The sequence below is a fragment of the Oryza sativa genome, chromosome 5 (assembly GCF_034140825.1).
Source record: "Oryza sativa Japonica Group chromosome 5, ASM3414082v1".
NCBI lineage: Eukaryota > Viridiplantae > Streptophyta > Magnoliopsida > Poales > Poaceae > Oryza > Oryza sativa.
The window spans coordinates 28,043,433-28,069,584 of NC_089039.1; the positions used below are offsets into that span (position 1 = coordinate 28,043,433).

Consider the following 26,152-nt stretch of genomic DNA (forward strand, 5'->3'; position numbering starts at 1 on the left):
TATTTTAAGAAGATAAATGATGAGAGAGAAGAGCAGCGGGCTACATATTTGTAGCCAGCTGTAGCACAGACTCCAAGACACAGTGTGTGTATGACAGGTGGGACTAGATATTAATAGTGTAGTATGTAACTATTGTATGAATGAGCTATTAGATTGACTATAGATGAATTGGAGCTAGTAGTTGGCTATACTATTAAACTTGCTCTAATGGAAGTCGATTGATCATCATTAACACACACGGAGAATAAGAATTTCTAGCATTGCCCACATTCATATATATGTTAATGATTCATTAACATCTATATAAATATAAGCAATGCTATAAAGTCTTAAAATCTGAAACGGAGGTATTACTTATTACTCCTACTTGTGGCCCCTAATGAAAGTCGATTGATCATCATTAACACACACGGTAGTTGCATGCTCCAACAACTGGGACACTGCATTATTATTACCACAAGTACAAGATCAGAGGATGCATGGAATATATATTGTTCATCTGACTGACGAGACTGAAGTTTTGATCTAACTATTCTGTTGCTATGTACTGATACTACTAGTATCCAGACATTCGATACCATATAGTAATGCCAATGTACTTAGATTCCTCCTAATCCTAGTGCCAATAATGTGGCTACAAATTAACTCTCTCAATCATGGAGTAGGAGCACACAATAACCAAAAATTTAATGTCAGCTTCAGCTGCCTTAGTCATGTTTAATGATATGGTGACACTGTCTTGACTTTGTTGCTAAGGCACTGACTTTTTTCGCTAATCAAAAGATTAGCCACGGACAAGATGCTTAGTTAGTTAGATTAGATATTGAGTTGGTGAGATTAGTTACCGGGATGATATTGAGAGGCTTCTGGATAACCTGATCCTACAGAATGGACGGCTTCGATTCATCCTGATCCGACGTTGTTGGCTTGTTGCCAACCGACGTGGCTACCATTTTCTGACGACTCGCCGGTGCTCGTGTGGGGCCACACTGTCATTGACCACCCACTATCGTGAGCAATTCTCAGCCGTTGGATTTTCCACATGGAGAATCCGATGGCGCCACGTAAGCACGGCAGGAGGGTAGGCGCGTCTCTTGTGGGCCCCTGTACCGCTCCTACTACTACGGGTGTAAAGCTGGAGGTAATTTGCAGGGACAGCCCTGCTTAATATTGGATTTGTTATTATGGGCTTATTAGAAACTGTTAAAGACCCTTTTTTAAGATTTATTTTGGGGTTATTTCTTATATTGCACTTAAAGGAACATCGGTCTGAGATAAAGTTTGGATCATCGCATGGTAAATCGTGTACTGCATGATTATTAAGTAGGGATCACCATCTGCTTATTTCTATTGAAACAATGGATATAGTAACGTTTTTTAAGAGGAATATAGTATTGGTTGTGTATGTATGTAGTATCTCATTAGCTGGTTTTAAAATTATTATATTTCTACTCATTCTATCTTACTTTGGTCTATATAAATGTAATTTATTATTACGTATACATGATACACAATATCGAGACAAATATGTATTGTAAGGACTAAAATTCATAAGACACATGTATAGTCCATTATACCAAATTACCAACCGCACATAAATTATCCTGTTTTGGCCTTGCTAAGACCCACTATTTTAGTAAATTTAGTCTATTTTTAGCTTTGCTAGCACCCTATTATATCAATAAATGTAAGATGTACAGTACATTACACAAAGCAAGCCTTACTTAACCTAGTACAGTACGCAAACACCCTAATCCATCCAACTCCAACCCAAGGTTTTGCGCTCACCAACCATAAGAAAATGGCAAAGAGAACCATGATTTAGCATCAACAAGAAGCGAAGGGGGTTAACTGCAAATTACACGCAACGAAAACCCTCCATCGACGGCGACCCAGCCGCCGTTTGTTTACTCGCTCCTCCGCCTCCCTTTTTCTTCTTTTTTTTTTCTTTTTCCTCCTCTATCCACCTCGATCGCCATCACCAACTCTCGATTTGCGAGGTGAGGACGAGCTCGCCCCGGGCTTGATTAGCTCAAGCCCTGAACCCCCCAGAGCAGCAGCAGCAGCAGCGGAGGAGGAGGAGGAGGGAGAAGAGTGCGGGCGCCTCGGGAAGCCGGCCGACAGTGGTACGTGCATCCATCGCTCTCTCCTTTCCCCTCCTCCGCTCTCTCTCTCGATCCATCTTTCCCTCTCTGTTTTCAATCTACAGATTCGGTTGATTCAGTCGGTTGTGGTGAGGGAAAATGTCCTCCTTTCGTGATCTTTATGTTGCGTTCTTTGTAGATCTTGTTGTTGATGAGAGGTTATGATTTAGTAGCATGTTTGTGGGTGAGATTAGAGGGGGGGGGGGGGTTGAATCTTGAGCTGACCTTGAGGTGTTTCTTGCTGCCCGGTTGCTTCTGCAGGTACAATTCTGCATCCGCATCGTATCTCCACATGAGCAAAAGGGGGCCTGGAAAGCACGCGCTTTTGAGAAATTAGGAGAAAAGGGATACATGCATAGCGAGATCTTGATCTTGGAATGGTGTCCAGTCGAAGGAACACCGGGGGAATCCAGCGGGATGGGTCGCTCCGGGACTGGTCTGAATTTGTTGACCCCTCACCGTCTCCTAAATTGTTGTATTCGCAATCGTATGTTGCAATGAGAGGACTGCTGTCTTCTTTGGTCTCAATGGATTTTGCCTTACTGTCAAGCAGGCTGAAATCTGCATGGGCGGCTATACTGTCCCAGAGGCATACTCGGTCTCCCGAGAGGTCGAAATCGAGGGGGCTGAGCTGCAAGAGACTTGCATTTCATCTGTTTGTGTGCTTCATGGTCGGCATCTTCATTGGGTTCATGCCGTTCTTCTCGGTCGATGTCTCTCAGAAGATAGTGTCTGAAAACGGGAGGCTTCCGTTTGATGAGGGTGCAGTTGATAGGGGAATGGTGGATGGTAAAGTTAAGGAGCTGGAGACAATTGTGGTGGAGAAAGAGGTTGACATAATTGATGAGAGCGAGGTTGAAGAGAGTCCTCCAGTCCCTGCAATGCTGGATGACGAGGCTGATTTTGTTGAATCAGCCCCTGCAATACCTGATATCAATGATTTGGACATCACTGTGAGAAAGCTTCTGATAATTGTTACGATCACTACTGTTCGGCCACAACAAGCGTATTACCTGAACCGTTTGGCTCATGTCTTGAAAACTGTACAGTCTCCTCTTCTGTGGTTAGTGGTAGAATGGCCTGATCAGTCCTTTCAAACAGCAGAAATCCTTAGGTCTTCTGGGGTTATGTACAGGCATCTCATCTGCAGGAAGAATACTACCAGTGTACGGAAAATTGCTGTATGTCAGAGGAATACTGCAATCTATCATATTAAAAAGCATCGTCTTGATGGTATAATGCATTTTGCTGATGAAGAGCGGTCATACATGAGTGATGTATTTGAAGAAATGCGGAAAATCAGGTGACAGTTCTCTTTGGAAACTTCATTTGCTGTAGTTACATATTTGACGTTGAATGACTATTAAGTTCTCTTAAAAAAATATTGTATAAATAAGGTTATGGCCGCTCTACCTTTTCAGAAATTATTATATTTTAGTTTCTTCCCTTTCTCTTTTGTGGGTGTCCAATTTTAGAAAATTGTTCCTCTAATCTTGCTATTCTATAGTATATTGGGTGAGTGAAATGTTCAATGTTCCTTGCTTATGATACAAGCCACTGCCCAGTGCTAGGTTGACTGCCACATTCTTTGCTTATGAAATCAGTGAACTAGTAGTGGACTGCTAAATGCTTCTGTCTCAAGCATTCTATGTCATGAATTGAATTATCCAGTTGAGAAATAGTTCTGATCGAGTATTATCCTTAATCGCAATTTATGAAAATGCATCCTCTTGAATTGTATGGGAGGTAGGATTTTGACAATAGCCAGCCAACATAGTGAGTTTCAAAGTCTTGCACCCATGGCTGGCATTTCCCAGAAATTATCACTAACTATTTCAGTACAATAACTGAAAATTATTGAATTCTTTTTGCTCCTAGAGTTGCATGACGTAACGTTCATACCAAAGCATGGTTTATATTCTCCACTATAGTAGGAGGAATGATTTAATAACTTGTTATCTTGACTAGCAACCTAACTCAAATAAAAAGAGTTTCTCCACCTTAGTAGTTGAACCTTTGTCATACCAATGAATACTAGTAGAGCAAAAAACTTCCCAGTGTGTACTGCAGCCCAGTAATGTAGTAATCTGACATGTGAAGCAGCAACTTCGGTAAAATAAATAGAAATGATTAAGGTTGACAATCCCACTGAGAATAAAACCTAACTCCTGCTTTCCTACTCCATTTGATTATAGTTACTTTGGACTAGTCTCAGAATGCTAGTCCTGGGAAACTGATTAATTTTTAACCAGCACCATTTTTTAATGGCAAACCTAACCCCCACATTCCTACTCCATTGTTGATTTGTCCAATATTCATGAAATGTAGTCTTTTACTGGCAAAAAAAAAATTAAAGAGTATTTCGATACTTTACTTTCAGTTTAGCCTAATGATCAGAGTATTAATCAGGCTAGTAAAACTTGAAGAGTTACGCAAAAGGGTCATGCTCTGTCTGAGCTGATCATAAGCAATCTTTCAATGATGAAACTTACTATGAGAAAAACTTCTGGTACCAGGTGAAACAACATTAATGGGCTGTTGCCTTAAACTGTCCTGCAGAAATTTCAGATCAAAGGAACCCCCGTAGTCATATTAAAGCAGAATGCAATAAGACTAGCATGCTTATTTTTGGCCATAATACCTCCACGCTCTCTCTCTCTCTCTCTCTCTCTCTCTCATGTCTCTCTACCTTTTTTGCAGGCGGTTTGGTGCATGGCCTGTAGCAATTCATACTGGGATCAAGTACAGGGTGGTTTTAGAAGGTCCTATATGTAAAGGTAATCGAGTCACTGGATGGAATACAATCCAGAACATCCAGAAGAAGAGTGCAGTTCGTCGATTTCCAGTTGGTTTCTCTGGGTTTGCTTTCAACAGCACAATGCTATGGGATCCTGAGAGGTGGAACCGCCCACCTATGGATTCTGTTATTGTCCACTCAGGTGGAAGAGGTGGTTTGCAGGTGAGTTAGCTGGTTTGTTCTCAAAATAAACTGCATAAATCAATCATAGTAGCATAGCTAATGGAACTATTTTTTGTGTGTAAAATCCTATTGCTAAGTAACATTCATGAAAGTTCATTACTTTGTCCCCGTTCGTTCTGTTTAGTTGGAGAGATATTTTCAGTGCACGCGAAACGAGAAAACTCATTAGCACATGATTAATTAAGTATTAACTATTATAAAATTGAAAAATGAATTTATTTGATTTTTTAACACAACTTCTATGTAGAAACTTTTTGCTAACATACCATTTAACAGTTTGAAAAGCGTGCTAACGGAAAACGAGGAAGTTGTAGCTTGGAGTTGAGAAAAAAAACTTGGCCTATGTAATGAATAAAATTGCATAAGATGCAGACATATGATCTCCTAAAGCAACTATAGACGCTACTCATGAAGAAGCAGGAACATATCATGACTATCATTCTGAATGAGCATGAGACCATACAGCAGATAACTAAAAAACGATAATTCACTGTATATGGCCTGAACTGACAAACGTTTCATTGCAGGAGTCAAGATTTATTGAGAAGCTTGTTAAACATGAGCGCCAGATAGAGGGTCTCCCAGAAGATTGCAACAGGGTTATGGTTTGGAATTTTAACTTGGAACCTCCTCTACTCAATGTCCCCCCTGGCTGGTCATTGCATAAGAACCTTGATGCCGTTATTCCTGTAACATAATATTTTGATGCCATGCCACCCACTGTGTATGCTCGTACCTCGTACAGGTCACTTCTCTTGCCAAGCCAGAAGTTCGATTTTTTTTTTCGTTTTTATCGGCATGGAGGTTCTGAGTTGTCAGATTGTAAAAATGAGTTGATCAACTTTCTGCTGTTGACAGGTGGCCATGAGGCTGCTCAGTGATGCCTTCCTGAACAAACCGCACACTGGATTACACGAAGTTGCCGTGGTTTGATCCTCCAGCAATTGTCATATCAGATTATCAGTAGCTGTGCCAAGCAAGATGCCTGACCAAATTTTTTTTCCTTTTTTTTTTCTTCTCCACTTTCTTTTTTTTTTTTGAGGTAAATGTGTACTTCCTTTTTGTATTCTGTTCATTTTTTCCCCCAGATATCCACCAGCTAGATGTTCCCCTATAGATTTTTTAGCTTCCTTTGTTTTACTGTGTGTTACCTTACAGATGTAAAATCATGCAGCCATTGTAACTGTTAAGAGCAAAGACAACACTATTGATACATGAAAAGATTTGAATCAAATAATTTAGGTTGTGACTGGGAGTTGCTGTACATTGTCGCCGAATTCCTTTTGGAGTTTCTTCGCCATGAGATCTCTGCAAGAAGTAAAACAAATAATAAAACAGTCGTTTGTTTTTCTGTTGCACAAGAAGTCTTCGCTGGGCCAAGATAAGCTGTACCTGGAATTTCTGCAAGTACCTAAATTGTGAACAACTTCACGTATATGCTTCAAATATTGCAACAATACTGCAATCTCGATCGGCCATTCTCGCAGAGCTGCTACTGTGCTGTTTCTGCACGAGCCTGTAATAAATTGAATTTGTCCTCTGCCAGTAATGGTCTGAATGATGGTTCCTAAGTCAAATATTAATTCGTTGGATGGCACTGAAACTGTATCTGAGCCGCTCTCGTTGTTTTGGAAAGAACTGTTTAACAAAGCATGATTTCCATTAATTTCGAGTAATATAAAAGGCACATACATAACAAACGCGATGGTCGATATGTCCGAGTGGTTAAGGAGACAGACTCGAAATCTGTTGGGCTTTGCCTGCGCAGGTTCGAATCCTGCTGTCGACGCCTTTTTTTTCGTTTTTCCCTGACACAGCCATTTAGCACCTTGTTTGGATGGAGACTCGATTACATGGTTTATTTGGTTCAAGTTTTCACAGTGTCAAATTTGTGACAACTTGCGTGTGTTATTGTCACATTCTGAGAGCAAACCAAACATACTCTCTTCTGCGGTTCTGCCTCGATATATAGCTATCTCTAGAATTTAAATTTACCTCAAAATATAACTATTTCTTCACATATCTTTTCATCACAACTAATAACAACCTTTCCCCATTTAATTTTTTCACCCAAAGGTCATCACTTATCTAGAAGGTATTATTTTGGAGTAGGCTCATATATCATATATGTGATTGTGTTTGTCAATGTCTGTCTTTTTTTTTTTTTTTTGCTGTGTGCATCATGATATAACGTATCCATATTTTGCAAGATTAGAGATGCGTTATATCTAGTATTCTGGTTCATGACGATTTTGAAACTTGACGACGAGATGAGGGACCTAAGTGATTTTTTTTCCAATTTCTTGTAGCATAAATCGTTGCCAAACACAACCTCTTCCTCCATACCTCCACACAAAGTTGGGCAATATTTCAGCCCACCAAAAAATGTAGTAAGAGCCCATCAGTAGCTTTTTCGGCGAGATGGCACAATTGGGCCTCCTATCTATAGGTCAACGTTGGCTATTTTAGCGAGACAGACCGAGTAAGAGCTCAGTTATGAAAGTGGGTTGAAGGGGGAGGGAACGGCGAGCAAAGGATAGGATACACTGACGCGCGCAATCAACCATGGCCCATGGATGATGATAGATCACAGCGATGCAAAGTTCATGGTTGCACGGAGGAGACAGAGAAAATACACATGGAATCATGCATTTCATGTGATTTCACTGAACTATAATTGGCTGCGTGCATCATGCTACTCTAGGCAGCAAGCTAAGCAAGTTTGGTTTGGGTTTGGGATTGAGCATGAGAGGGAGAGAGGAACACGTGAGCTGAGCTGCTGAGCTAAGGCCTAAGGGTGCATAAGCGGCTAACCCGTGAAGCTTATTTATAGACCAAAATAAATAATTGAACCCGCTTATTCTAATCTACAAGTGAGTTCGCAGGTTAGCCACTTACACTCCTATGCTAAGCCACTGTGGATAAGTGGATGGATGGAGTCATGGAGAGGCCTCGAGGGTTGTGATCAAGGTGGTGCATATGTGCTCTGCGTGGCCGGTGATCATGGCCCAAGTCAATCGTCACAAGCTCCACAAGCTCTTCTGGTAGGAGCAAAACTATTTTAGCATAAACCGTGAAGCACAATTTTAGGAAGGACATGGAGTAGTTTGTAAACATTGATAGCATTTGTCAAACCTCATTCATAGATACCGTGTCTTCACAATTTATGCGATATAAAAAGGAATAATATAAAGAACTCACAAATAAGGAATTTAAGTTTGGCTCATTTTTATGAAATTTAGCGGGAATAATAGGTGTATCAGGTATAAAAATGACACTTCTTTCATCCGTATATAGAAAATAGGTTGTAGGTTTGTCGTAAGTCTAACTATGCATCCACTACCATTTCGCCGTCCACTTGTCATTCTTTTCACATTGTTCCATGGCTACAACAAGCCAACAGCTATAATATTAACCCTTTTCAATATGATGACAAAAAACAAAAGTAGGTGGCCGCTTGCCAACTTAACCGCACTCGCCACTTCTCGGTTGTCACGCCTCTCTTTCGTACCGTCACTTATGGTAACGCTAGCTACTTTTTATTTCAGTAGCATCACAAAACGCCATGTAGACTCTACTTAAAAGACAATAATAATATCACGCTTATAAAGATGGCTACAATATAGAAGAGATAGACTTCCTCTCAATCCTGTATGCACCCAGTTGTCATCCCTATCAAAAACTACTCATCTTCCATGTTTAAACCAGAATGCATGGCATGCATTTTCCATGAACTGTTCTAGCACCACCCTTTTCCGTTACCCTTTTGCCTCGTACTGGCACCTATATAGCCACCTTGCTCAAGCATACCAAGCGTTCAGTACAGGCAACGAGAGGGCTGGAAGAAAACCTCTCCAAAAAAAAACAAAAAAAGAAAAGAAAAACCCAAGAGGGAATCGCGTCGCGCCGTGGCCGCGACGCATGACATGATTCCTCTCCTTATAATAACCATGTGCCCCGGCCTCCTCTACCTCGGTGCGCGCGGCGAGCTCTGGTCGCTGGCGCCGGCGCCGGCGATCATCACCAGCTTGTTCCCCATGCAGGCGGCGGTGCAGCAGCTGGACCTCCTCCTCGTCGCGCTCCTCTACGGCTGCCTCTTCTCCGGCGCGCTCCTCGCCGCCACGGCGCTCGTGCTGCTCGCGTTCGCGGCGGGCGCGCTGCTCGCCACGGTCGCGCTCGCCGCGTCCGACGCGCGCAGGCTCGTCGCGGGGCACGCCGCGTGCCGCGCCGCCGACGTCGCCGCGGCCAACCTGAGGCTGGCGCGCGCGCTCGCCGTCTACGCCGTGGTCAGGGCCGCCGTGCGCGCGGCGCTGGTGGTCCGCCCCAAGGTCGCCGCGCTCGCGTCGCGCGTCGCCTGGGCGCGCGACGACGGTGGCTGGGCTCGCGGTCGCGGCGCGATGAATCTGCTTCGGCGGGGAGCCGAGCGTTTCACTGTTGTAGCATGATGATGTAGTTTAAAGCAGGAGGTGGTGTATGATGTAGCATGCCTCCTTCGAATTCAATAAAATTGAAGGATCTGGGAATGATTTGAATATTTGAATGTTGCATGATTCCTTTATGATACTTCGCACACAAAGACATATGAATAGAACAGATTTGGTTTTGATTTTTTTTCATCATTATGATGCGGTTTATACTTCGCACACAAAGACATATGAATATATGATAGGTACACGGAAAATGGTCGAACCTGAGGAAAATGACAAAAACGAGCTCTCATATTATTGGGGTTGCATTCCGCTGTGATACACTTTTAATCGAATTACAAATTTGATACACTTCACTGGAAAGAATTGCAAACAATAGGCTTAAAAACCGTAAAGCTATCCAAACTAGTATACAACAGAGTAACCTACTAAATTAAACAAGGGTGCTCAACTGTCCAAAAAGACTTGTGCTTCAAGATGTACAAAAACGAATATTTTCACACTGGTATGGCTATGAACTTTCGGTATTTGTCACGGCTTGAATTTCGAAGAAACACGCCAAGCTTCAGATCTGCTGTATGGGGCTTAGTAGATTAGCGCGATGCGAAAAAAAAATGGATGGCAGCCGAAGCTACATACTGACATACAGCAGCACTATACACGAGCACCCAAAGATTGGAGCTGATAAAATGGAAGCCGGGGGTTAGGGACTTATGGCAACAACGATTTATCAAATGAAAAAATAAAGTTCAACTGATAAGCTTCAAACCTGGCTAACAAGAAGATCCACTTGTTCTCTGTACATCTCTTTTAGGTCAACAATGTCATTTCTTAGCTCTTCCAACTGCAAGCACAGTACAGAAATTCAGAGCAAATCCACACGAAATAACAGGTAAAGGTTTATAAGCATGTGCTTATTAATTGTCTTTATCTCTATTCAGATAATTTTTGTGCCTTAAAAGATGGTAGCTACGCAACCTACATGGCACAGGAATTGTGGGTTTGGCGATCATATAGGGACTTTATAAAAAATTCCAGTATACGAGCTCCATATAAATCCAATTCATGGAAAAAGGTTTCTTTTATATACCATAGAAAATAATCAAATATAAAGTCATGGTGCCTTCTAGGGAAGCCGTACCTCTTCATCACGTTCCCCCATTAGTTCTAGAGCTTGAAAGTGTCTTTGTTTCAAAGCTTCCAGCTCAGCCCTTAAACCAGGCAGAGCAGAAGCCTCGGTACGCAACTTCTCACACTGCATTGAAAAAATTTAGTTTAGTTTGCACACATGTTGGTAGTTGAATAAAAAAACTTCCGTTGGTTCATCAGGATTTACCTGTTCAGTCATTTTCACCAACTCCTCTGCCAGAGAATTCCGAATAGATTCTAATGAGGCCTGTAATATAGAGTAGCATTAGTTCAGTGATGGGCATGTGCATGTCGTGCTAACACCAGCAAGCTCAACTAATAGCAAATACGACGAAAATTAACAAGAACACATGCAAGGGTACTTAAATAAGAAATATCCAAAATGAGAATTAGTACTTTCAGGAAATCTCCAAAGGACATACCAAACGCGATGTGTAAGAAGCTAGCTCTCCATCTTTCTGACGGAGTGCTGATTCAAAAGCACTTGGAGTCATGCTCCGAAGATAATACGACATATTACTTTCAGCAGACATTCTCCTCTCTAATGAAGCGTTGTCTGACAAATCTAATGATGCTTGAAGGAAATGGCTTTCTTCCAGACTATTGATACTGCCAGAACTAGAGAGCTTTCTGAGAGGAGCATTTCCTTCATGAGATGCAAAGAGGAAACAAACGACAGGTAAGGCAAGTAGGCAACAGATACAAAGAAGTTGGATTGAACTCGTACAAATTAGTCAAAAACGAATAAACAGCATACTTGTCTGATCTGGAAGCGGAATTTTTGGTGCATCACGGGAAGATGTTTTCTCAAGCTCTGCCCTGGCAGCCTTTTCTCTTTCAAGGTCCTGAAAACGTAATTCGTAAAATAAAATATGTAAGGCGAGAAATTCTTCCGAGTTGGTCATGTATAAACCAGAAAATAAGTAGGTTGATCACAATTATTGATTGGTATGGTCAACTACGCCATTTCATAGAAGAGATGATTGATGCCATATACCCCATCCAATTCCAAATGTAGTAAATCGTTATGGAACTTCTACGCACTTTTGCAGCTGTTCTTCCCTGTTTGCCCTTGCTAAATAAATGCCACCCTTCTCACAAGTAATAAATAAATGATTCATCTTTCCTATACAGTATAAATGAAAGGGAGTTGCTTCCTTAATTCATGTGCACAAGTCTAAAGCAACCTATATTTGGGATCAGAGGGAGTCGAAAAACTTCCTCGTGCGGTAAACAACATAGTAAATACAAAAGCATCATCAGTACCCACACACATAAACAAACCCTTTTGTTAAATCCTGAGAAGGACCTACTGTAAGAGAGATTCCAAAGTTCAATGTTTATGTCGGACCTGTAGCTGATGGTCGGTTTAAAAAGGTTAAAAACAGTTTCCCCAAGGCTCCACACATTAATGAACTTGACAGGACAACATTGGTATACCATAAAAGTTACCAAACCAATCAAAACAATGACATACATCCAGCTCTTTTCCTGAAAAAAAAAATAGCATAGCAGATTGGCTACCTTCTCAAGCAGCTCCCTGTGTTCTGCTGCATCTTGCAGCTCCTTTTTGTGCCTAGTACGAAGCTCCTTTATTTCTTCTTCAAGCTGTTTCGCCCGTCCTTCTTGCATTGCCGCCTCCTCCTTAATTGCCAGGTACTCCTGTCTACTTTCGGATGCTCTCTGCCTCTCTTTTTCAAGAGATCGACTCAGCTGTGTCTGCTCTGTTCTAAGAATTGTAATCTGCATAAGAACAAAATATTTTTGTAAGAAGTCACCTTTCTGACTAAAACTAAACCTTGGCCATAAACCTATGGTAATGTTAATAGTGATTTATTTCAGAATAACTTGATGCACAAACCTGGGTCTCTAGAACAGTTATCCGGGATGAGCTTTGAGACAAACGTTCATTTACAGACCGTTCCTTTTCTTCTGCAGCAGCAGCTTTTGCTTCTGCTTCCTGCATATTAGAGCAAAGTAACAAAGTATTATGTCATTGAGATATTTATTTTAGTGTTTCTGAATTTTTGCCTACTGCACTAAGGCAAGGCAGTTACTAATATGATTGCTTTGGTAAAAAAAAAAAAGCGAAATCAGAAGGTAGCCGCCACAACTAGAGGAGTCTGTAGGCTTGCCATATCATTGCAGTGTTACCAATATCATTGCGATGTAGGGGAAGCCCCCACAGTAAGAATATATTAATTATAAAAAATATTTACAAAAGGTTTAACCAATGTGAAAGGACTGGTCTCTCAAGTACATTTAAAAAATATCTTTTGTTGTCATTAACCATGTGCATTCTACAATAATAACAAATGCCCCTTCTTGTTGTTCTAGAATTCTTCATTGCTGTTATGGGATCACTGTTAAACAGATAATTTCAGAACACAAACAGACCTGAAGTCGAGAGTTTAAGGTTCTCTCTACACCAGCCCAAGCCTCTGCCCTTCGAGCAGCTGTTTCCTGTTAATGTTAGCACACAATTAATTAACCAGCTCACAACAGAAAAAAGAGGTCAACTCACAAATTGCAGAAGTGTTATCCAGACTCCAAATAATTGAAGAAAGCAAAGTAATTGCAGCCCAAGGGAAAGAAAACAAATGCACCAGTACCTGCATGGCTTCAATTTGCCTTAGAAGTGGTCTGGTGGATTCAGGAACTTGTGTGACCAGTTCATTGTAACGAAGTTCACTGGACTGAAGTATTAAATAACGAATAATAGTAAGTATTAGCTGATGACTGTTTTACAGTGCAATATACAAACAAACCTAGAAGGGCCATGCTTACTTGATACCGCCTTTGAAGATCATCATAATCCCTTTTCAGCCTTTCTTCCCTGAATGCAGCCTGGAACATCCCAAAAAGTATCTACAGTTAGTAGGCTCCTAACTGGACAAATCCTTAAGGCATGGATTGGATCAGCACATATTGTCGACTATTTCTACTGACAATGATGAAAGGTAGATATACCAATGCAGTTACATATTTTAATAACTTACCTCCTGTTCTTGCCTTGTGAGAGCATGCCTCAACTCCTCAATCGTCTTAATTAAGATATTTTCTTTTTCACAAGCTTCTCTTAAACGACTCTCAAGTTCAACTTTGGCTTCAGTGTTGACTCTTGCTTCGGCTAATGCCTCAGCCTCTTTAGCTGCGTTAAGAGCATTGGTGTAGAACTCCTTCTGAGCTGCAAGTTCAGTTTGATTTCTTTCTATTGTTTCCTGTAGCAATTTCTCCGTTGCAGCCTTATCTCTTTTAATACTCTCAACCTTTGTCTCCTCAACCTGTTGTATCAGAAAAGTGCTAAATACATTACTACACTCAATGTCTGACAGCAAATAGATATGATACTGGGAATATAGGTACTCCATTTAGGAAGCTGAAGTAACTCCATTATTCTATGGAAGCAATGTCTCAAAGCTATCTAGCTAACAAGATTTTGGGCGGTGGGGGTGCGAGGGTGGGGGAGTATATCTGTTGTAACCAAATCATGAGTTTGGACACAGTTACACAGGTGAAGCAAGTGATTGTCTAGTAGAATATCACAGTATTATGGTATACACCAAACAAGCACGACAGAACAAACCAGCTAAAGGAGGCCCAAATTTGATTTTGCGTTATTGCAAACATAGACATATTTTTCATTATGTCTAACAAAGAAAGTAAAGTTAAGTATTTTTCATCATTAAAGCAGATAAGAAAATTTGTATAATGTTCATAGATACCCAAAGTTGGTATCCTTTTTACCTGGATCTTTGAGTTCAGCCGTTGTTTTTCTTCTTCAAGTTCACGAACCTGAAAGAAAACAAAATGGAAGAAAGTGAAATTGGTAAAATATTTAATTTGCACAAAATATGCTTAATGATAAGAGTTGCAGTCCATGCCTGTGCCCTAAGTTTCCGCATAGTAGCTTCTTGAGCAGCTTGTTTTTTTGATAGCTCTTCACCTGTTCATTGTAAAAAAATTGTTGATGCCAAATAAATGCCTCAAAACCTACTAAACATAAAAATGAAGGGGGCAAAAAATCAAATGGGCTCTAAAGTGTAAAGCTGGATAAAAGGGGCATAAGAAGAAACATTAGCAAACCTATATAAATTCCAGGCCCTTTTCACAGAGAAATGTCTATGCCTATTTGCCTACCAATGGCAACCAGAGTCAACCTTACTGGTGAAGCACTACGATTATCCATGTCCATAGTTCTAATGTTGCTAATATGTGCTTGTGTGATGTAATCATGATGATTGTTATGAACAGAGGGTATTCGGCACAGTGCAATATATTTGTGGATCAACACTTCAAACTGTCTCAACATTACAACGGAACGAACATTGTGTATTGCAAATTTAACATTTATACGCAATCATAATAGAAGAGACAAAGAAAATGTTGGTTCATTATACCTTCCGCCATGACCTGACTGATAATTTCATCCTTTTCTTTCAAAAGAGCAGCTGCATCACTTTTTTTATTTTGCTCTCTCCTTAATGTATCCCGTTCTTTGGTCAAGGCATACACCTATAAACATTGAAGCATGCAAATATAAAACATATCAGCGATAAGAATAATCTTATTTTAGATGCACTAGGTACCAAGAAAGAATGTGGTTAGCCTGTATTTAAAAAATAAATACATCATGCTTTAATCCAAACTATTAGAATTAAGTATCGAATAAATAAAACCGACTTTAGATAAATACATGAATATGTAAGGTGCATCCAACAAGTAAAATAGTTTATCAATTAATATGGTAATAACTTTTTGTGGTGAAAATAGCATCCTGCTACTTTGAAAAATAAACAATTTACTACTTTGACTGCAGGAACTAGGCAGTGCCATTTAAGAACTTCACCAGAGTATAGTCTTAGCATAATTATGTCTATCGGACTACTGTCTTAATAAGTGATAACGTGTCTCACCTTCCTTTCAAGAGTTGCTACTCTCTGGTGATATTCATCTTTAAGTGCATCCATTTCGGCTTCAGCTGACTTGCTCTGTGCCATGTCAAAACAAAACAATCCAAGTTCATCACATGCTTATAGCACTACTGAGTAACTTAGGATAATTGTATAATATTCATGTCATTCAGTTTCATACAGATTAACTAAAACCTCCAGCAATTGCTAAATATAACATCTTAAATACCTTTTTAGAGAAGGAAAAACACAGAGTCTGCTATCAAGCATACCTTAAGATCATCAATTGTTGATTTCAGTTGTTCATTCTCATTCATCAGTCTTGCAATTTCATCAGCTTTGGACTGCAGGAAGAAGTGTTGTGAGACAAGTGAAGGGCCCAGGTATGTATGTTGCGCAGAAATGATAGAATATGGAAGTAAAAGATGCACTTAGTTGTAAAAACCTCTGACTGTATGCTGAATACATATGAGCATCATATACTCATGGAATTATATTTGTTTCCTCATATAAATCAGGCAAATATGAAAGACAAGAGTTTTAAATAGCTGTCCATGCTTTAATGCATTCCAAGAATATAAGACAAAAATAGGAATGCTCACTGAGCATGTGGAAAATATTAGATGAACGTGTCTCTGTTTATTTCTCTTTTTCAGTAAAAATGCTGCACCAAAAATAGAAGAATGAAACTTGAATGCAATTAATTGAGCAGATAGATCCAGTCTAGCAGCAGTTCATTTCCTAGAAAAACATTGTGCTACTATCAAAATCAAATCAGATATTGTTCATCAACTAGCGTTCTGCAGGGTTAGAGCATATTTCCATAAGTCACAGAAACATTTATGGATCTTCATTTATAGAACAAATATGCATTCACAAACTAAAGGAAGTTTTGTTACAAGTGGAAAATCATGTGGTAGTTTTCTCAACATACAGTTTCGACCGTACAAGCATAACTGGGTTGCTAGTAGACCACGTGGAAATGATACCTGGGATTGTCTTGCAGCACCTTGCAATGCAGCTTCCATCATCTTCATTTCACGTCTTAATTTCTCAAGTTCAGCGACAGCACCGACAGATTCCAGATGATTGCTAGTTGTAACAGAGCCCTGGATATTTTCTTCTTTTCTCAAATCATTTGAATTGGAACCAACCTCTACCAGTCCAACAGGCACATCTGCAGAAGTGGGCACCGACTCATTTTGCGAGTTTGAATCATTGCTCACAATTATGGACATTGAGCTAAGGTCTTCAAGCTGCACCATTGTATTCTCCTCCCTTTCAACAACAGTTGCTACCTGTGCTTCTGTTCGATTAGCTTCTTCATCATTTTCAGCAGCATTAGTATGCTCATCATGTTCTATGACTTCCACATGACTAGCTTGGTCAACGGTGTCAGTATTCTCATGTGAACTGCTTATTTCATTTCGATCATCAGCTCCTTTAACAATTTTCACAGCTTCATTTACATCATCTGAACTGGCTAGAATGGAATCTAGTGGTTGTGATTGTATGGCATTTTTATCATCTATGTTTTCCGTTCCAGCATGAAGGTATTCAGTTGTTCCCGTGTTACCTGATTGATCTAATTCAGTAGGTGAAGAAGGCTTTGTACCATCAGGTATGCCTCTGTCAGATTCTCCAATCTGACTTTGTGGCGCTTCATCATTAGGACCAGAATATTTTGTCTCTTGATGATCCTGGTTTCCCGTCTCAATTGTATTACCCGTCTCAGTGGATCCACTGTTTTCTTCTGCTGTTGATGGATCTGTGGGAGATTGTGGTGCTTCTGAATCCCCTTTATATGTGGGTGATTCAGTAGAATGACTAGGCTTTTCTTCTGTTGCTGAAAGTGATTTTGGAGTTTTTGGTGTTGCTAGTTGCTCAGAAACCTCAGCCTTGGATACAGGTGGCTCAGTTGAGCTGATAAGAGTCTCTCCTTGTTCAGAAGGCTTTGGAGATTGTGTTGATTCCGATTCTTCAGAAGCATCTACCTTGGATGTAGGCGCCTCTGTGGAGGCACTTTGGCTCTGTTCTGCGGTTGTACTTTTTGGAGGTTGCTGCTTTTCTGATGCTTCAGCAGAATCCTCCTCGCCATTATTTCCCATGAATGCCATGACAGGATTAAAGAACCCTATTCTATCAGAGTTAGATGCATGTGATCCTGATCCTACAACAAAAAGACACACAATTCGGTTAACCATGTAAACAAAGAAACAATAAGCTTAACTACCCCAAATATGACCGCTCTACTCATAGACCAACGACTGTTACAAATAGAACCAGTTGGAAAAGAAGTATGAAATATGTCACTAAACCAATCAAACACACATGATTCAGCTGCCGGGTACTGGCAGTACTTAGGCTCCAGTTGGCCAGTATATAGAGTATGACTTAAGAACCTACGGGGTACATCGGATGTAATGGAACAAGTGATAAGCAGGATCCATCCTCCTACGATCAAATTACCCAATCTCTACAGATAGCGAGATGTAGAACGAAATAAATGGGAAAAAAGTTATTGCCGACACTGATTCATCTCATCATAGTTTCGATCAAACACTTGCAAACAAGCACGAGTGCCCCAATGCAGCCGAATTACACGGAGGAGAAGGGGGCGAGAGTGACAATTCCAGTGTACCAGCGACGCTACCATACCTTCCTCATCGTCGCGCTTCTCCTCGAGCCCGAGCGCGCTGTCGAAGTTCTTCTCGATGTTCTTCACGCTCTCGCTGATCTTATTCACGGCCCCTGCGATATCCTGCAGGCCACCGAGCGACACCTTCCCCGACCACCACGCCATCCCTCCTCCTCCCCCGCCTCCGCTCCGATCCCCGCAACCACCAGCAGGAACAGCAGCACCCGGCTAGATCTCGCGCGTAGACCAATCAGATCCGCACCTCCGTCCCGCGCGCCCCACTCCCACTCGGCCGACGCGCGGGGGGATCTGGCCCCCCGCCCCGATCGAAGGGCCGGGAACGGCGGCGGCGGCTGCAGAGGCAGAGCAGAGCAGCGCGGCGGAGCGGAGCGGGGAGGAAGCTTCACCGCGCCCCCGCCGCCGCGGCGGGGGGAGATGTAGGGGGAGTTGGGCGTGGGCTGGGCCCCGTCGCGTCGCGTCGGGTCGTGGCGGCGGCGAGAGAGAGAGAGAGAGAGAGAGGCTTAGTGCGTTCGGCCGCGGGTGGTGGTGGTGGCGTGGGTGCGCCGCGTCGGTGATCGCAGCAGCTCGCCACCGGGTGTGATCTGAGCCGCCCGACCGCGCGGCCGCAGCAGTGGGTGGATCTCGGCCTAAAGTCGCCGTGGATGGTGCGGGTGCGCCTCCCCGTCGCGCAAGTGCGGCGACGGCCCATGTAGTGGAAGTGGGTTTGGGCCTTGGGCTTCTGGCATTAGGCCCATTTTGATGAGAGGCTGCGAGGTAGGGGTGTTCTTGGGCCAGGCCCGAATAGCAGTATTTGGGCTGCTGATATTTTCGGTTGAGAAGACAGGGACGATCTTTGATGCGACGTATGGTACAGTACGCTGAAATATACTGACGCCGTAGGGGACAGCGTCCAGGACGATAATAAAAAAATTCTACGAGATCTGGATCGCCGTATGTTGTCTCTCTACGATACAGGGGAGTACTGTTGGATTGATGACGGTGAGTACATCCCCAAGCATTGATCAGATCATTGGCATCACTAGTGATGGTCGGTGATAGATGCTCAACCCAAATTACACCATGATATAATTTTTCATGCATCTCCACACAAAATTTCTACACTTTTTGAAGTGTGTGCGACCTAACCGGTTAGGTTCTTGTAGTGAAACTTGCCAACCATCATTAAAAAAAATTTCTACGCTTTTCGAAGTGCGCCTAACTTAATTGGATAGATAAATTTAAGTTATATTTAATATGGATGCTCGTATTTATGACTAATTATTTTTTTAATGGTAGTGCAGGCGATGCAAGGTGTCCGTGGTAGCTTTGTCTCGACATAAACCGGCCTAGTCATTCTGAAATGCTCGTAGAGATAAGGTGCACACGTATGTGTTTTACAAAGATGAGTGTGCAGATATATGGGTGTTTTGCCGAGTTTTCAAAAAGAACTCTCACGCTCTTTTTTTGTGTAAAAAAGAAGAAGACAAGATTCATCTGCATTCGATGCGACTCAATGTGTGTGTTTTGTGCGATCTATTCAGTATAGGCATGCTGTGCCACGTAGGCGCGCCATGTCAGCGAGCTCCAAATCCAGGAGAACCAAGATAAGGCTATCCGGAAGAGGCCACGCGGCGAGCTCCCTATGGGGCGTCGGCCATCGCGGGAGCCACGCGGACTACGCGTTCCAAATCCTTAACAGCATCCGCCGAATTAAGTCTGTGTGCACGTACGTGTAGCCGCCGCCGCAGATAGTACACCGGCTATCTATCCATCTATCTACTCAGCTTTGCGTCCTCCCGCGAATTCACCGCAGCAATGGCGTCCCTCGTCGCCGTCCAGCCTGTCGCCGTGAAGGGCCTCGCCGGCAGCTCCATCTCCGGCAGGAAGCTCGCCGTCAGGCCGTCGCCCCGGGCGCTCTGCCGCACCACCCGCAGGTACATACGAGGAGTACGCGAGTAACAGTGGAGATGCACTTGATATTGCAGTGGCAAGAGGTGTATGTGGTTTCAATCCCGAGATCCCGTGTTCAATTCTTATCACGCTCATAATTTCTTTGCTACAGGCCGCGCGCCGCCGTGGTGGCCAAGTACGGCGAGAAGAGCGTCTACTTCGACCTCGAGGACATCGGCAACACCACCGGGCAGTGGGACCTGTACGGCTCCGACGCGCCGTCGCCGTACAACCCTCTCCAGGTTAGTATTACCTGACTAAAATATATACTTAGCTCGATGATTAATTTACTGAATAATTCGTGTGGGTGATCGATGCAGAGCAAGTTCTTCGAGACGTTCGCGGGGCCCTTCACCAAGAGGGGGCTCCTGCTCAAGTTCCTGCTGCTCGGCGGCGGATCGCTGGTGGCCTACGTCAGCGCGTCGGCGTCGCCAGACCTGCTTCCGATCAAGAAGGGCCCGCAGCTGCCGCCGACGCCCGGCCCACGCGGCAAGATCTAAATTAAATTCCTCGTCTCTGCCTCACCTTCTTCTTGATCCGATCCATCCATGCAAATCCTCTGTACTGTACTGCTAGTCCCCCATGGCCGGATCGCCATGGATTAATTCCCCCTGTTTATGATGTTGATATAATTGTACTATTCCTATGGCTATATAAGTTGTAAAGGATCCAATTCGATGCTGCATGCGACGTACTGCGATCCCATGTGTTCGGTTTTAATTTTCTGTCTCCCCTCGATTTTGCATCTCGACATTCATGTGGTAGTGTGAAAAAACTGAAAATGGCGTGCATGATTACCCGGCCTTAGTAGTTTGATACTACTACTTACTACTTCAGTACTTCTGTTTTGCGTTTATGTCACTAGTAAATATGTCTCCTCAGTATTCACCACTAGTAGTTTCATTAAATCTACGAAAAACTGAAAATGGCGTGCATGATTACCTCTAGTTCTATCTAGTCTAGAGCATATGATTATCCAGATTGAGTGATACTACATTGTCTATATCAACTACAACCCCTGCATAGCCCACCTACAAGATTTGAGATCATACGAGACACTGTTACAGTTACGTGTATTTTGAGGATGTGTATACCTCTTTAGTTTAGGTATTATACCTTCCAATTAACACTAAAAAGGCATTTTGAGGGTCGGTGTAAATTCTGATTGATTCATACAATGTACAGGAGGTCAAGATCAACTAATTATCATAGCTTTGTGCACCAAGCTTCCATTGGGAATGGAGGTGAAGATGGCTAAAATTTGCCAAACCTCACACTGGTACATGCTCAATTCTGCATCTCATGATGCTATGAACATCTAAGCTATTTACATACATGTATTTTTCTGAATGAGCTGCTGCAGCGAGCATCATCCATATGTCTTTCCCCCTACACATAAACTAGTGTCTAGATATTGGGCTTCTTGTTCCACTCAAATTCTCAAGTTTTTCTAGGTAAGAATACCTCTTAGTTGCAATCGGTGAGACCTTTGTCAACTTTCGACTATGAGCATCCCCCCTACATCCCTTTTCTTTTGAGTCCATCTTCGTCGCCACAACATCTTGATCTCGAGGACTGACAAAGTCAAATAGTGTCGCTGAAACTGGTTCCATTCTTCCCAGTCTCTCTACCTCGGCCTTAGCATCAATGACAACCTTATCAGTGTCATATCTTGATAAGCTGGCCATTCTCATTGATTCTTGGGTTCTAGTATTAGAAGCTTGCGCGAGGGAGTCAGCATGAAGAACATCTTCGATTCGAGACATAACCGTGAAAGCTAAACTTTCAAGAGTCCTGGAGTAGCTCTCCAAAATGGCCAAGCCAATATCCTGAGGGGGAAAAATAGCAGAGAATTTTTGCAATGAGTAAACATACGTACTGTAGCAAATCCGAAAAGACAACATGAAAAGCAGATGATTCTCATGGTATACCCTGTTGTACTGAATTTTGCTTATATCAAGAGCTGACTGAGCAATGCCGGGAAATCTGTGCTTGATGAGGAGGAGGACATTCTCTGCTCTTGCTTCAAATTTCTCCCGCTTCTCAAATTTGACACCATGCCCCCATGACAATTTACCTTCCTTGTGCACCATTTTCCTCTGCCAAATGACCACAGAGGCTTCAATTCGGTTCTTAAGATCTATGATGTTGTACTCAGCTGACATGTCCACAGTTCCTAAGAGTTCTTCAGGATTGAAATGATCTTCGGTTATAATCTTGTACATTGAATCTCCAAGGGTGGACTTGCCATTCTATCAGGCAAAAAAAAAAAAAAGTAACACAGTCAGTAACTAGAAAAAAAAATGTTGCAAATTGTCAAAATAGATTCTTTGTGCAATGTAGTATTATTGATCACCTTGGGTAAAGACTCTATATATGCTTCAGGAACATCCATTTCCATAAGAACATTAGCGTTGATGGCCATTGCTGCCTTAAGGACTTGATTGACCAGATCCTTCTGATGTTGAACCCACTTTCTTGATGCATCTGACAGACCACCAGGAGGGACTCTAACAGTTGGGAGCCACCATCTGTCATCCTGCCTCGGCGTGTTTCCCTTCTCTGATTCACTCGCGTCTTTCGACACGTACCAAAACTCCTGCTTGTCTTTGAAATTATCGAGATATTCCTGCTCCACAAGGGAAATGTGCAACAGAAGGACGATTGTTTGATTCAGAATTTCAGATATATAGATGTTGATTTCTGGTGGTTCAAAGATCAGCACAGCAAGCTTACAAGGAGCATCGCATCAAGCTTGCGCAATGCGGGGATGTTCATCTGTAAATCCCGACGCTGCTGGGTTATCATGATCTGCTTGACAAGAATGAGTCAAACAATTCGGAAATAGAAGTATTGAGAATTAGAATGCACCACTAACTCATTCAATTCCATAATGAAGTTCACTGATACGTTGTACAGTGTGTCTACCGAATGGAAATAAAAGGGGGTCATTTTTTTTTCTTTTTTTATTGTGCGGCTCTGCCTCCACCATCCTGCTAATTGGAGTAGCGATTTCCCCTTCCCCCGGTATAAGCATGTCTGGCAGATTGCGTTGTGTAACAAAAACTATTTTTCCTTCTAATATATTAACGTGCAATCTTTTTGCACGTTAAGTTTTTTCTTTTTTCTTTTTTTTTACCTCCATGGTGGATCCATCCTCGGAGACTTGTTTTGACGGGACAAATTCGACGATGTGATCGGAGACTGACAAGAGCCAGTCGATCTCCCTCCTCCACCGCGCCTTCTGATCGGCGGCCATCGGCTGGAGGCGGCGCTGCTCGCCGAAGACGGAAGCTGGAATTTAGCAAGAAACGAAGCATGCAACAACATCATCATCGAACCAGAGATTCTTCTTTTCTTCAGAAAAAAACAGAAGTGAATTACACACTACCTGCAAGATTGGTGATGGCGTTGGAGAGAGCGAGAGCAGAGGACACCCCTTTCCCGGTGCCGGACATGTCCTCCCCGAGTAGAAGCTTCGAGAACTTCTCCCTCACCATCTCCGCGTCTGCAATTTCCGGACGAAACCCATCATTTCTTGAACGAGAGATGGCAACAATTTTGGCCGGCATTGATCATCCCAGAAGAGATATATATTAGTCACCTGAAGGTGGGCCCTCATGCAGCGCGGCGGGTGCGGGCCTCGCCGGCGCCGGAGCCGACGACGTCCTCGGCGGCGCCTCCTCCTTATCCGACGGGCCACCGGCCAGCGGTGGCAGCTCGAACGACAGCCTCCCCCTCGACCCCGAGCTCCTCGACAGCGCCCGCCTCGCCGCGGGCGGCATCTCCGGGTCCATGGGGCTCCCCGGGTCGTCGTCGGACAACGCCGCCGCCGACGACGACGACAGCGACAGCGCCAGCGGCGACGACGACGACGACGACGTCGACCTCCGCCACCTGAACCTGTCGAGGCCGTGCCCGATCTTCAGCAGCGGCCGCGCCATCACCGACGACGCGTCAGCATCACACCACGGCCGAGGCGAGGCTAAGCTACACCATTTCTTCTTCTTCTCTGTTTCTTTTCCTTCCGTTTTTTTTGCCTGCCTGGCTTGGAAATTCAGGGACGTTCCAAACATGGAGCACGAGATATTTATAGCTGCGTCAGGCTGTAGCTGGGATGAAATTTATACGTACAAATGTACGTATTCCTATATTTAATCCTCGCGTGATTAATTCAGCACGTACGTACTCCAGTGTACTCCCGCCCAGTAATTGCTGTGCGATGTGATGAACAGCAGTGTACTGCTTATGGTGATTTCTTTCTGATTGTTTCAGGGAACAGGAGGGATCCTGTGCGTCTGTGCCCTCTGTCCCAAGGTGAAAAATGGGAGTTGAGACAGAAATCTCGATGTAAATTGTCGATGGAACTGTAGAATATTTTTACTACTCTATCCGTTTTATATTACTCCTGACATTCATAACCTTTTTATTCGTCAAACTTCTTTGAGTTTAACTGAGTTTGTAGAAAAATATAATAATATTTTTATTACAAAACGAAACAAAATATTAAAATATATTTAATGTTTGATTTAATGAAACTAATTTGACGTTGCTATTTTTTTCTATTAATTTTATTAAACCTTAAAAAAATTAACTAAGAAAAAAATTAAGATTTATAATATGAAACGGAGGGAGTAGCATCTTAAACGGATCGAGCAATCGATCATGGGTGAATCATCAGCTTTGCACAGCAAAAAACGATCATAGTTGCTTGCATTTTATTACATTTTTTCTCTTAACAGAGGGCTAGTCCTGCCCAGCCACGTCCCAGCACACCACTCACTAAGATTTTATGGCTTTTTCGGCCCAGTAAAACCAACAGTATTGGAGAAAAAAACTGGGCCTGTAAGCTGGGCCGCGGGGTGGAAGCGCTAGTCGCTGCGGGCCGAGCTGTACTTGAGCCCGAACTCCCGGAAGCCGATCTCCATGTCGGCGGCGGCGACGAGCAGCTCGGCCGCCTGCGCCGGCTCGAGGATCTCCACCGCGCGCTTCACGGTGCGCAGCCGGAGCGCGTCGGCGCGGCCGAGCACGCCCCGCACCCGGCCCACTATCCCGTCGACGTCGATCCCGCCGCCGACGGCGACCGCGCCGTGGCCCTCCTGCACCAGCGCCATCTCCCGCGACAGCCCGTCCTCCTCGGCGACGGTCCGGCGCTGGAGGTCGTCGATCTGCGCCAGCTGCGACGGGCTGAGGTCGCCGAGGTTGCCCGAGCTGACGCCGAGGAGGAGGTCGGGGAGCTGCGCCTCGAAGCGGCGGCCGGACTCGGTGTAGAGCAGGTGGACCAGCGTGGTGGGGCGCCACCCGGCGAGCCAGTACGCCGCGCCGCGCTCCACGGGGCTCGCCCACGGCGCCGACAGCGTCCACACCGGGTCCATCTCCGCCCGCGCCGCCGTGTAGCACTCCACGTGGGCGACGAACCGGCCCACCAGGGAGCCCAGCTGGGCCGGGTCGTCCGCCCACCGGGCCGCCCGGAGCTCGCGCCGCAGCCCCCGCAGCCCGCGGAGCCAGAGGTGGAACCGCCGCGTCGCCGCCTCCACCTCCATCGCGGCGAGGCCGGTCGGCGCGCGAGGCCGGTGGGGATTTTATAGGCGGCGGGAGAAGGGGATCCAGGGCCGTGGATTCGGGACGAACGGACGGTCGCGGGGGCGCGCCGCGGCGGCGTATGAGGAGGCGATAGGTGGCGCGCATGCAGGAGGCCCATGTGTGAGCCACTGAGCAGAAGAGACCGGCCGCGAGCGGCGACGACGTCACGACGCCGCGGCGAGGGTGGCTGGCTGCTGGGAGCCAATGACATGTGGCCCAACCGCCAGTGGGGTGCCCGCCTGGCCTGCCCAAAGGTCAGTGCTTTTTCTTCTTTCCTCTTCTTTTTCCCCTCTCAACGATCACGCGAGCAATATTCTACTGCAATACTGCCCTCCTGTTCATACATGTCACGTCATCGGCAATCGTTC

At 43.9% G+C, this 26,152-nt stretch overlaps 5 protein-coding genes and 1 non-coding gene across 10 annotated transcripts; 3 read left to right on the forward strand and 3 right to left on the reverse strand.

Annotated features, from left to right (window-relative positions):
* Positions 1–1,909: 1,909 nt before the first annotated feature.
* Positions 1,910–6,388, forward strand: LOC4339589 (probable glucuronosyltransferase Os05g0559600). 4 transcript variants are annotated; one of them, NM_001420873.1, is made up of 6 exons: positions 1,910–2,126; positions 2,406–2,580; positions 2,698–3,447; positions 4,845–5,103; positions 5,652–5,869; positions 5,983–6,386. In NM_001420873.1, exons 2-5 carry the CDS (start codon positions 2,522–2,524, stop codon positions 5,820–5,822), a joined length of 1,239 nt encoding a protein of 412 aa, NP_001407802.1. In that variant the 5' UTR covers positions 1,910–2,126; positions 2,406–2,521; the 3' UTR covers positions 5,823–5,869; positions 5,983–6,386. The 4 variants fall into 4 exon arrangements, with proteins under 4 accessions (NP_001407802.1, NP_001407801.1, XP_066166383.1 ...); XM_066310286.1 differs by having other exon boundaries at positions 1,962–2,233; positions 5,983–6,388; NM_001420872.1 differs by having other exon boundaries at positions 2,406–3,447.
* Positions 6,389–6,831: 443 nt separating this feature from the next.
* On the forward strand, positions 6,832–6,913 carry TRNAS-CGA (transfer RNA serine (anticodon CGA)). Its single transcript has one exon. It is a non-coding gene; the product is annotated as a tRNA-Ser (tRNA).
* A 2,911-nt stretch (positions 6,914–9,824) lies between these two features.
* On the reverse strand, positions 9,825–18,872 carry LOC4339592 (golgin candidate 5). 2 transcript variants are annotated; one of them, XM_066310617.1, is made up of 19 exons: positions 18,272–18,872; positions 16,603–17,777; positions 15,886–15,957; positions 15,617–15,691; positions 15,101–15,215; positions 14,585–14,646; positions 14,448–14,495; positions 13,700–13,984; positions 13,488–13,547; positions 13,313–13,396; positions 13,098–13,163; positions 12,562–12,660; positions 12,225–12,443; positions 11,458–11,545; positions 11,123–11,346; positions 10,888–10,947; positions 10,693–10,806; positions 10,321–10,395; positions 9,825–10,232 (listed from the first exon to the last, which is right to left on the reverse strand). In XM_066310617.1, the coding sequence occupies exons 1-19, from the start codon at positions 18,414–18,416 to the stop codon at positions 10,206–10,208; spliced, it is 3,093 nt and encodes a 1,030-aa protein (XP_066166714.1). In that variant the 5' UTR covers positions 18,417–18,872; the 3' UTR covers positions 9,825–10,205. The 2 variants fall into 2 exon arrangements, with proteins under 2 accessions (XP_066166714.1, XP_015639840.1); XM_015784354.3 differs by having other exon boundaries at positions 16,603–17,783.
* Positions 18,873–19,967: 1,095 nt separating this feature from the next.
* Positions 19,968–20,949, forward strand: LOC4339593 (photosystem I reaction center subunit VI, chloroplastic-like). The gene is made up of 3 exons (NM_001402632.1): positions 19,968–20,185; positions 20,314–20,443; positions 20,522–20,949. The coding sequence occupies exons 1-3, from the start codon at positions 20,067–20,069 to the stop codon at positions 20,699–20,701; spliced, it is 429 nt and encodes a 142-aa protein (NP_001389561.1). The 5' UTR covers positions 19,968–20,066; the 3' UTR covers positions 20,702–20,949.
* Positions 20,950–21,348: 399 nt separating this feature from the next.
* On the reverse strand, positions 21,349–24,270 carry LOC4339594 (rop guanine nucleotide exchange factor 9). Its single transcript, XM_015785119.3, has 7 exons — positions 23,806–24,270; positions 23,593–23,709; positions 23,341–23,495; positions 22,938–23,012; positions 22,558–22,830; positions 22,133–22,453; positions 21,349–22,030 (listed from the first exon to the last, which is right to left on the reverse strand). The coding sequence occupies exons 1-7, from the start codon at positions 24,143–24,145 to the stop codon at positions 21,602–21,604; spliced, it is 1,710 nt and encodes a 569-aa protein (XP_015640605.2). The 5' UTR covers positions 24,146–24,270; the 3' UTR covers positions 21,349–21,601.
* A 552-nt stretch (positions 24,271–24,822) lies between these two features.
* Positions 24,823–25,756, reverse strand: LOC4339595 (protein DOG1-like 3). The gene has a single exon (XM_015782670.3). The coding sequence runs from the start codon at positions 25,742–25,744 to the stop codon at positions 25,073–25,075; it is 672 nt and encodes a 223-aa protein (XP_015638156.1). The 5' UTR covers positions 25,745–25,756; the 3' UTR covers positions 24,823–25,072.
* Between the last annotated feature and the right edge of the window lie 396 nt (positions 25,757–26,152).